General features: G+C 41.5%; 1 protein-coding gene across 1 annotated transcript in view; it reads right to left on the bottom strand.

The window, feature by feature from the left end:
- Positions 1–12,097, bottom strand: part of HS1BP3 (HCLS1 binding protein 3) — a 52,079-nt gene that overhangs the window by 8,498 nt on the left and 31,484 nt on the right. Inside the window, exons 5-6 of the mRNA XM_075144974.1 lie at positions 4,559–4,710; positions 3,924–4,059 (exon numbers count right to left, since the gene is read on the bottom strand). Of these exons, the coding sequence (XP_075001075.1) occupies positions 3,924–4,059; positions 4,559–4,710 (288 nt within the window). The remainder of the gene's footprint in view (positions 1–3,923; positions 4,060–4,558; positions 4,711–12,097) is intronic.

The following is a 12,097-nucleotide window of genomic DNA, read 5'->3' as shown; positions in this document are numbered from 1 at the left end:
ATCACACCAGGCAGGCACAATTTATATTAATGAGGCAGAAGAGGTCGACTGCAGTCCTGCTGCATGAAAACTTAATTTGCACATCTGTGACCACTGGGTGGACGGAGATGAGAAAATAAGATGGCATGAGAATCCACGATGGGAGAGTTGGCAGGATACTGATTTCTGCAGAAGTTGACTTCTGTCTCTAGCTTAAATGGAAATCAGACCTGGAGAGGAGCTTTGGGAGTGGAGGTAAATGGCTGAATGCATCCAGAAGGAATCTTTATATGGTATGACGGGACCCAGGAAAATGACAGGAGAAAAGAGAAGTCTAGTCCTAAATCCATTCCCAAGGATTATTCTTTTAACATCTGGGAAAGGGTTGATCAGCTACCCTTTCATCTCACTGCAGTTGGTCACCTTGCACCTTGGAAGAGTCAAAAGCAAAGGGGCCCAAGACTTCTCTGAAAGCCTGGGTTCCTCTGTATCCCTGTGGTGAAGAGATAAGCCAAAAAGACATGGTTACCTATCCCTCCCTTTCTCAAAGCACATCCCATGAAGGAAGAGTATAATGTGCTCCTTTTTTCCTGAAGGCAACATGATGGGACTTGATGGTTCCTACCACAGCAATTTATCTCTTTTCCACAAGTTCTGGAAGGACATGCAAGTACAGTGCTCAATAGGCACCTCACTGATGTATGGCAGACCTCGTGGTACAAGAGTGCCTGCATCTACCACGCCAGAGGTTAGAGTGAGGTAGCTCACCTAGTTTCTCCATCACCATTGCTTAATTTTTGTTGGTAAGCCAAGAAATTAGTAACCAGTAAAAGGCTGGTCAATGGACAGCAAGAGGGAAGATACTTGTTTGAATGGACATGGGTATTTTACCATAAAAAGAAATCTTTCATTACACTTATAAAGCAATTAGTTCTTCTCAAAGCTCAACACTTGTTAATGTAAAGTAGGTGATTCTATTTAAAATACTAATTCTCATTTCATTTAAGCAGGTATCCACAGAGAGCACAGTCTTCAGTTTGCAATGAGAACATTTATCATACTCTCTCCTCCCTCGTGTTGTGACAAGCACAGCCCACGCACATTTTGCAGACTCATTTGTCTCCATATCAGTCTCTTCCTCAAGAGTTACAAGTCACTGCTGGGGATTCACGGCTGTACTGACAGTGCTGTGGTGCCACTGCTGCTACAACCACACAGGTACCATACAGATCACGAAGGACTTGATTGCTCCTGTGTTCTGCTCTGAACATCATCTTTTTCCCATCTCCCCTTTGGAAGGAGGTTCTGCCTTCCTCTGCCTTAGGCAGTGCTCTCCTATCTCTGCCCATGTTTCACTGGAAAGTACATTTTCCAGTAAGTCAGACAGTTCTCGGATCTACCACATACATGTGAGCAGACCATGTGCTACATGCAAATGTACACTACATAAGTCAAGAGCTGCTATATCTGCATTATTCAGCTAATCCATCTGTGTTCAGTGAACACGTCTAGTTTCTGGACCTACCACAGATCTGCTGGTGCATCATAGCTCAGGCCGGTCTTAGGTCGTGACAAAATTTGTCCAGGCAAATTTTCTGTATGGTATAACAGAGTATATCCAACAGACCAAGACGTTTGCCAGTTTTCCTTTAGTAGCTTAGCCAGCTCTAGCCCTCTAAAGGAATGGGTTGTCACAGCCCCTGCTTTGATCTGAGGGCTGCGGAGAGATTTCTTCAGTCCCCTTTGGGAAGTGAGAGGGATTGTCAACACCTACAGGGCAAAGGCAGATTTATTCTTAGGCCTCAAAATATGCTCAAACCCCCATGCCAGAGAGATCGGAGGGTTCACTCGCATTGAACATTTCCTCTCACCACAAAGGGTCACTGCCTGAAAAAGAGACTGTGGCACTGCCCTGCAAGAATATGTAACACCAGTCTGGTGGTAAGGGAAGGTGGGAGATGATTCAAATGCTGCCTCTACATTTATGAGACCTGACAGTTCTGCTAAGGCTTGCAGCTGAAGAGAAAACAAAGTGCATTGTGCAACCACTTGATAAAGTTCAGCTACAGGATTTCAGGTGATTGCAATGAATTTACATAGAGGCGAGGTGAAGTATTCTACTAGGTTAAAACAGCACTGCCACTCTTCTTCCCCCGTTTAACAGCTTCTCCTTTACCCCCAATCACCTTGCATTCAGTCCACCAGCTCTCTATGAAGTGCAGATAACACTGTGAACTAGGTTTATCAGGGGGATTTCAGAAGGTGTTAAGCACCTGAACAGGTCAACAGATCCTGACTATCTACCTATACCTCTTGCACAGCCAGGAGTTGCCTCTGGATTCCCGTAGCAACTTTCCCATTGGACCACTGGCATGATTTTCTGCTTCATTACGTGTATTCATTTCCAATTGGATCTTCATGACTTGTCAACCACTGAAAGCACTGGGACAATTCAAGAATAAACATAAACTACTGGAATTTAAAAGAAATGGAATCTTTTCCCATGGGTTTCCATAACCATCTGGGTGTGCTGCTAACATTGATGACCCCAAACTGATCTAAAAGCATGGTCTATTGGTCTCGGAGCAGACTTCAGAGACCTTTCTCTGCCACAGAGAAAGAGAAAACATATAATCCAAAGGACATGGACATGACAGATGGAGAAGCTCTCTCCAGTAGTGGATAATATTGCAAGGACTGCATTAAAACAGGCACTTCTCTTCTAGCCATATGAACAATCTGGATCAAACGCTTCATGCTGAGATTGCTAGAGAGGAGAAACACGAAAATATTGCAAGCACATACGTGTTTGCTCCCAATATACCACAGCACTAAATCAGGTCATATCCTGCCCCATCAGCTTCTATAAACATCAGGTGGGCTGTCAGGATGTAATGCGAGATGGCACCCTACCCAATTTAACCTTTGTTTAAATTAAGTCAGGTATTACTGCTGAGATAGCTAGCACTTTTCCATGCGTAGAAAGCAATAGCTGCAAAACTACCTGCTTCAGGAGAGGTTTGAAACCACACACAGATTCTCTCTCCCAGGTTTAGTACCTGCTGCGGAAATCACACATCCTAACAGGATCTGGCTGGCAAGAATTAGCACTGGAAGCAGACTGGCCTCATCATTCAGACGCCAGCCTGAGATCCAGAAGGCATGAATTTGACTCTTTACGGCAGCACAGATTCGCTGGTGATGCTGGTCTCTCTGAGCACTGGCTCCCTGCTTGATCTCTTGAGGATTATCAGTGCAGGCAATCTAGCCTTGTGAGAGAGATGTCAGGAATAAAACACATTATGTGATGATATGTTCCAGCACTACATTATCAAGGGGCAGGTAAGTGTAAGAGCAAGTACATTATTCCCTCCTGTAACTCTGAGCTCCAGCCCTCCTTTCCACTAGATTAAAAATTAAATGCAGGGTGATAGAGAATTTAATGAGCTGTGGAGATGTGCACAGGATTCCTCCTGGAAGTCTGCATGGAGATCTGTGAGCCGCCAGCAGGAAATCATTCCTCTTGTGGCAAGAGCCCCTGATTTCAGCTCACTAAAGCTGAATTCCTCTTTGTTTCCAGGCTTTGTTTCTCAATTTTCATAATGGAGGTCAGTTTTCACCCCCTGTGGATCGCTTGCAGAAAGCGGAAGTGCCATCTTAGAAAACAAGGACTAGATGGCATGACTTGGGCCTTTCAAGACCCTTCCTTTGGAGTCACAGAATAATACCTTGCTCCCTACCTTTCTCAAAGGGTCTTCCTGATTTCCTTTTTAATGTGTTTGATTTCCAAGCTCCATGACACATATTTTTTACTTGTAAGTACAAATATTGATTCACAGTTAGCATTCAAAATATTTAAGCTTTGCCCTCAAATTCGTCTCTTTGGAGGTCTAAATAACTCCTCAGATCTCCCTCATCCTATACGACAGATTTGAGATGTGTACCTCAGCAGTTTCTCAGTGTCCTCCTCAGGACCCGTGTTCAGCACATACTCCCTGTTCTTACAGGCAGCTGGCAGCAGTAGTGAGTCACCCAGTCTTACCACCCCACCAAGGTCTGGATCTTCAAATAATTTCAGATCTAGAAAGGGGAACCAGAAAATGCTGTAGTTAAATCATGTTACCTAACAAAAAACCTGCATTTACACTAGCTGGTAAATCTGGCTATTGGGCTGAACAAAAAGATCAGGTAGACAATTCTTTTTTTACAAGGACTTTCAATCCACAAAGTGCAGTGATACTCTGCACTCTCAGGACTTGGTAAATGTGCTTTCTTCTTGCACTCAAAAGTAGGTCACATTATTCTTGTTAGTGTGGCATGAGTGATTGTGGGACAGCCAGCTCCCACAGACCTATACTATCCTAGCCCAAAATGTCAACAATGAACAGCTACAGGAACTACAGGTCTTATTCTTTCTGAATGATTCTAGATGATTCTGCCCCAGCTGAAGATTTGCCTTAACATTCCCAAGTCACTATTTAGCCTGTATACTCTGTATCACTACATTTTAAAAGCTCAGTTATACACACATGCTTTAAATAAAACAATCTGTGTATATACAAATATAGAACAGATTTACTCTCTTTCATCTTCTTCCTGGGACCAATTGATGAGAAATCTTTTTCTGGGCCAAAGAGTCCTTCATCTGGATCTATTTCCTCTTCAAAAATGGTTAATTTGGGCTTCTCTTCCTTGGTTGGAGGAGCAGATGCCTTCTTCGGTTTTTTAGTTCTAAAACATAAGAAACAAGAAAGTCAGCTGCAATTCTTCATTTAACAAGAAAGATTTATGGCTAGAAAATCTTATAAGCTGAAAACAGATGGAGGTTGGGAAAGGATTAGAGAAAGGTACATAGGCATCTCTTAGTCACTGGCAGGAACAGGATATTGAGCTGGAGGGACTGTTGGTCTGACACACTCTACCTGTACTCATGTTTTGTATTCTTAAGAACTATCAAGGAACCCAACGGGAACTGGAAGAGTAGGGCTAACAATGCCTTACTGTGCAAACTACCACTCCATCACATTTGTTTTAAGCAGTTTTACTCCTCCCACACAGAAAGCTTAAAATAAGAAAGAAGAGCAGTTCCAGCAACACTGTCATAGACAGCCAGAAGAGGGATGGCTTGAAAAACAAAGTGCAGGTTGGACCATCGCACTGATCCCTTTGGACAGGTTTTTAAAAATCTCTTTGGCTCCATTTCCTTGTCAGTGCTTGCTGCTGTTTTTGACTGCTGCATACTCCTTCCATAAACGTGTTAGACACTCCCCTCATCCTCCTCAGAGGAGGCATGATATGAAGACTACATCGCCTTTAAATTGAAGCAAGCAGGGAGTGGAAGATACTTGGTTGGACAGACTGCTATTTGCAGAATTGACAAATGTCACTCAGTACCTTCTCGAACCAAGGGCAGGATTAACTTCCTCTAAATTTAGTTTTCTAAAAATTTGACAGTGAGACAAAGTTAATTTTTAGGCTTCTTCTCAACTCAGTGGAAAGAGACAGACATCTCCACAGGACAATTAATCTCGTCTATTTTGAACACTGGTATTTGGATGCAATAAATCTCTGAAGATCTCCTCCTCTCCCCATGGCTGGAGAAGGAAGCTAAAAACTAGTTTGGATTAGAGGCCTCATTTGCACGTGGCTTAAACAAGGAGAGCTGAATCCCCTTCCAAGAACAGTGAAAAGCATGTGCCTCATGCTCTCATACCTAGGAGTCACGTTCCACTAGCTGAAGCTACAGGGCTCAGTAGGGCAGCTTGAGTTATGAGGCAAACCAGATAGCATAAAAAAGAAAATTAAGAGAACAGGACAAAAACCTCTGGATGAAAAGTCCAATTCAAACTAAGCTGAAAGAGAAGCATTCCTTAGGACAACATGTCCTTCCTGAGAAATTGCCATATTTCAGAGATCTTTACTCTTAGCAGTCATGGCCTTGCAATTTCTAAGGTAGCCCCTTTGAGTGCCTCCTACAACAGAAGATGTGATCTTCTCCTTTGCAGAGAGCAGGTCAGGTTTCAGCCTAGAGCAAACCCAATTATCAGCACTTAACATGCCATAGTCATCAAAAACTAAGAACAAGGTCAAAAGATTACACATACATTCCAACTACATTAAAGAATCTTGTAAAATCCTCTTCCAGTTACAGCTGCACACAAAAGAGTGGAGTCCAGTTACTTCCAGTTATTTTCACAAGTTTATTATCACCAAAATAGAACTCATGGATAGTATTACCTTGCTACCACCACTTCGTCTCTTAGCAATGGGAAATGCTGCACTTTAGAGGTGTAAGAGCAAGCCCCATGCAGAACTTAAATACAGCCTTATTTGGAAATATACCCTATTCAATATACTAAAGGTATCTGCAGTTGTCAGCAGCCAATTTGCTGAACTATTTATGATACAAACCTTATTTTTAAAGCAGGAGAAACTTCCATGGCTTTCTTTTTTTCACATTTATATTCGTTATGGATATGCCTCGAGTGACTTCTGAATTTGAGCTACTTTTGAAAGGTCAGCTCCAAGGAACTGCCTCAAACTGAAGCATTTGTAAAAGAGCCTTCTTCTGAAACCTGACAAAATCTAAAGTTATAATATGTACAAGCCAGACAGCTTTCACCAGGATTTCTACACAAACTCAAATTCATTGCTTTATTAACTGTGGTAAGAAATCTATCACTCAAATGAACCTAAGCATTAAAAGAAAAAGTGAAAAATGAGAGCCATTATATTTAACAACAAAAACAGAAGAACATTAAGACTGAGTCTTTCAGAGCTGACAAATTGATTAAAAATAGAATTAGTAGACACAAATAAATCCAATCTACTGCGGAAGGAGGAACCTTTATTTGCATAATTCATGCCTTGCAAAGTATTCTTTCAGAAATGAATGACAATATAGATGAGGATTTGCCAATCTACAGAATGCCAAAAACTCTTTGACAAGATCCCTTGTCCATTCAGAAAGTTACAACAGCTCTCCTGATGCATAAGAGCCTGTTATGCCACAGGTACTTATATACATGAGCCAATACATTTCCAAGCAACAGGTCTCCACCCCAGTGAAGTTAACAAGGAGTTTACTAATAGTTAGCTGAAGTATTTGCAGCAAAGAGTACCAGAATGGTGGGAAATATCGAAGAAAGGGAAGAGAACCATAAAGAGTGTCATGAAGAACAGCACATAAAATTAATTGAACTGAAAGGTCGTGGTAATAACCCTCTGTTTAGTCTAGCCATCAAACCAGCCCACTTACACTGGCTTGCTTTCTGTTTTGCCAGGGGACTGCATTGGCAGTTACAGGGCACGGGGCCAAACCCACAGGGCTTGACTGCTACCAGCAGGAACATGAAGAAGTTGTTTTTCTGCCTTCAAGTTGTTTCCCCTCACTACCCTTCTAAGGAAGCCACAGTTGGACTGCCAAGTAATTCCAGCATATCCATACAGGGACTCTATTGAGGTCAGTCTCTAACTGGGAAACAGGATTCCCACGGTTCTCTATTTAGCTGTGCCAGTCCAGGCTGTGTGCTGCTGAGCAGAGGTTAATGGATGAGAAAGGGTGTGTAAGAATTTTCGGAGCCTGTCTGAGGTTCTGGTTTCACAATCAGCTTCAGCTGGCCTCAGTGTGTGTCTGCCTGCCCACTCATCCCCTCTCTATATATTCCTCCTACCTCCCCATAAGCAGGGGACCAGGGGCTTAGCAACGGAGCTGATCGTGAAGCCACATGCTGGTAGGCATGCAGAGGAGAAGCTGCAAGGATAGTTAATTCAACGATCATGATGTGCCTGGGTGCAGTATGCTGGTGCAGGGATGCAGAGGCTTTTGGGAAGACAGAAATGAAGGAAGATTTAGTCTCCCAAAGTAGTACTGTACTCAAGCCCTGCACTTCATTAGCACCTTCTTCATACATCACGCTCACAGCCTTGGCATCTGACATTTTGAAAGTACCTGCATCCAGCTGGCAGAAGATGACCCGTGTCATTGCTATTTCTTTGTTGCTGAAACAAGTGAACCTTGGAACATCATTCTAGTGAATTTTAAAAATCTTAACAAAAACCAGCCCTGAAGATGATGTATCCTTTGTTCAGCTGAACTTATTTACCCAATTGAGCTCACTGACTTCTATACATGAAGCACTGTGAGAATGACTTAAATAACATTACCGTCTTCTGCTCTGAGTCCAAAAGGAGCCAAACTGCCTCATAAGTGACTGTAGATAAAGACTAGCCTCCTAATTGACATGGATGAAAACCGGATGATCAAAAATTAGGGTATATGAATCCACCTAGTCAGGCTGCTGGCACACTTGAAAATCCAGCTGAGACTCCTGGCTCCCAAATGATTCTCAAATCACCCATGAAAATGTCAACAAAACCCTGTATGCAGAAGACACTCACTTTCAAAGCCAACCCATTTTGTGAGCGCAATTCTCATGTTATTGTTTACAGACACAATGCAGGTCACTTGTTTGGCAACCTCCATGTCTCAATGGCACACCAATAATGCAGAAAAGCTTTCTGGTCAGCTGTAGAAAACAGTGACGAGGATGACTAAGACACTCTAATGTCAGAAGATTTCCAGACCTGTCTGTGTGGTAGCTGTATTTTGAAATATCGGATCTCCAGACCTAACGCTTGGTGACATATAGCTTAAATCAAAGGGCATGTCTACTGTGCTCAATACAGCCAGGAGTCCCTAACCCATGCTCACTATTGGGTTAAAATAGTGAGTGTAATTATTCAGAGTAAGTGTGTGTCATTATTCAGAGTAAGTGTAATCTCTGCACACAGACAAAAATTTTCAGAACTTATTATTCTGAAAATAAGACCATCTCTTTTTTATAGAAATAAGATTATGCTCCAGGAAAGGAAAGTTACAGTAAAATAAAAGACTTATTCAGAATATACATATTTGTATTTTAGTTATCCATGGGATTTTACAAGGAAAGAGCTTGCTAATATAAACAGACACCCCAACTCCCACAAATCCATGTTCAGGCTTGAACAAAAGAACTACTGCTAAAATAGCAGCAATATTAGCACATCTTCTTCAAAACCATTTCTGAAAAACAAAGAACCTATACACTAGTTCATGCAGAAAACAAAATGTCATCTGCTGCTTTCTTTTCATTCAACAGTGCTCATTTTCTAAAGCCGCCTGATAATAACAGACAGGACAAAAGGGGTCATTCTCATCCGCTTTGGGCAAGGGATGCTGAATAGAAATTCTAAGCCCGTCAGCTCAACACAGCCTGACTGCTAAGTGTTAAGCAACCGTGACAAGCACTGGCCACAGGGATATTTTACCTCACACAGTAATCTTTCTCTTGTGGACATCACAGCAACTTACAGTGTTTTAAATGGCCCTGGCATATCCCAAAATAAGACAATGCATAATAGATGGAATAAATCTCCTATTAGACATCATTTGGAAGAAGAGCATTCAATTGCAGGCAAAGTTTCTCCTGCTGCAGCCCCCAGGTTAGGCCAGCCTTGGGCTACTGTTCCAGCAGAGCAACAGAAAGCATGAAGGAATAGATTTTCAAGAATTCAGCTCCCATCTAGGGACCTGTTTTTGTGGAGAGATTTTTCTGAAGGGCTCAGCACCCAGAAGTACCTGTTCTTCCTAAAAGAAGCCAAGCCGTTTTTATAATCTGTCCTTAAGCTTTCTGATTATATCCTTTTTCAATATAATTTGAAAACAGACGACAAGACCATAGACGGCCCACTTTTGTTTAGTATACAGCTCATTAGCAATAATCATAATACAGAAACATTTCCTAAAAAGTTTTCAACTAAATAACTAATAAAGCACACAGGCACTCATATGCCTGGCAAGGGAACAAGGGTTACAGAGTAGATTGCAAAGAAAGAAAATTAACATAAAGGAAATTTCTTTATCGTTTTCCTTTGATTTTCTAGACTAAACCAGAATGTAAGACTTGCTGAAACAAGTTAAGGACAACAAAAGACAAGGTTCAAAATATAATCATGACTAAATTAAACCACAGCAAGGACACTGGTTCAGAACAAGACAGGCATAATAAAGTTGCCAATAATGACGTGAAAAAGCCAAAAATACTCACTAGTATTTTGGGGTTCACCTGCAAAGCAGCAGAATGGTACTTTCAGGGTTTCTGACAACAGTGAAATATTCTTACCCTAATACTCATGTTAACGATGCACATTTTCAAATATGCAATACCAGATAACATGCACTAACGTGTTTTGGAAAAAATTGGCCAGGCATCCTTCTGCACCCTGGATGTAGCTACTCAGCATATTTTAGAACTTCAGGGTGGTTACAAAGGACTAAAAATAAAACTATTTTAGAAATTAGAAAAGTTAGAAAAGTTAGAAAACACCAGAAAGAAGCACGGGCTGGCGAGCATTGCCTTGATGCTTGGTAAAGTTAAAGAAAGGCAGATAATCAGATATAATCAGTAAGTAATTAAAAGAGCATTCATTATTAAAGTCTTGCCAGAATCATGCTGCTGTTTTCTTTTTAAGAGCCTACAGGCCTGAATAGTAATGGTATCTTATCCAGGGACTGACATAGCAGTCCTGAGACTTCCCACCGTTTTCTTCCAAAGCATGACCAGGAGAATGGAAGCTCCTATCCTCCAGCTCCTGTGGACAGGGATCTCACTGCAGCATTGCAGGTATCTGCTTCTCTGTAGAGAGAGAGCCTGAGCTATCTCTGCATTAACTTAGACACTCGGACGCCTCAAGCAAGGAGGGATGAAACCAGAACACTCTCTTTTTGGTTCTTCTCCATGGCTTTGGTGGGACGAGGAGGAGAGAATATTATGTCTTGCTGTTCAGTCTATGAATTAGTAAAAGAGCTACAAGGCAAGCATCATGACGGCAGCATCAGGGCTTGGTGTATACCAGCATTTATTACGCCCTTAATTCTCTTTCTCTATTTGTATGTTTGGTAGGACTTGATTTCAAATTGACAAAAGGAGAGAAACATTGATTTTTGCTCTGCTTCCCTCTTCTGGAGCACCTTCTATTTTCGCTGTGCCTAGTCCTTGCAATTTCTGCCTAATATCATCCTATTTCTGCTTTTCATCCCTCCTCAATCCATTTCCCCAAATTTCTGGCCAGTATCAGGCACCTTCTTGCTCAACCTCCAGGATCTGCAGTATATTGCCTTACCCTCCAGACTGACAATTAGGCCTCATCATCATCTTCAGCCCTCTTCTCCCCCCCATTCCGCATCATGTACCTCTTACCCTCCAGACCTCTATTCTGGACTCTTCTTTTTCTGCTTTAACTCTAAAGATTACTATTGTTGGTCAAATTATGCTTTTGAAAAAGAATACAGGCTCTACCTGAAAGAGAAACATGAAGCTGCAATGGGAAAGTGGGAAAATGCAGAAGGGAGGGTAAGGAAAAAAAAGGATGAAATTAAGCAGAGATAACAGTAGGCAAGTTAGCAAAGGAAGAGAAAGGGAAGAGGTTGAAGCAGATCACAAATGATAATCAGCTATAACTGCTGACCACCAAAAATAAACAAGGATGTTTACCAGTCAGTTTTCAATAAAAGGTAAAATTCATGTTAAATCTTAAACGTAAAATCTTTCTGGAGAAAGGAAGCTTTATCAGGAAAAAAATAGACAAACAGTTTTGACTCAATAAACTCTGCCAGACATTATTCCTTGATCTATTTCCTTTAAGGTCACTATCCAAGCTACTGGAGTTACTTTTGGGAACAAGCCCTAGCTTTATGTTTTGAGCCTACAAAAATTACACTCCAAGAAAAAAATCCATTCCCTTACACTAATTAGTAATTGTTACACGTCAAAGACAGCAAATTCTTGGGTAAATACTGTGTTGCATGCCTGTAAAGTGATGTCTACATGCAGTATAACTCAGCAATAAAATGTGTGACAAGAATATAAATATGAAAACACTAATGAAATCAACCAGCCAATATTGTCCCTTTATGAGACATTCTTTACAAAATGCCCTGAGCAGCTTCACAATCAAAGTCAACCACGCTGAAACAAGCAAGGTGTGAAAAAAATTAGCTAGTGAGCATGTTATCTGCCACATGCTTAACAAATTCACGAGCAAACACAAAAAAAGAAGGCCTCACAAATAGGGAATT

The sequence above is a fragment of the Calonectris borealis genome, chromosome 3 (assembly GCF_964195595.1).
Source record: "Calonectris borealis chromosome 3, bCalBor7.hap1.2, whole genome shotgun sequence".
In the NCBI taxonomy this organism is placed as follows: domain Eukaryota; kingdom Metazoa; phylum Chordata; class Aves; order Procellariiformes; family Procellariidae; genus Calonectris; species Calonectris borealis.
This window is presented reverse-complemented; position numbering and strand designations above follow the sequence as displayed.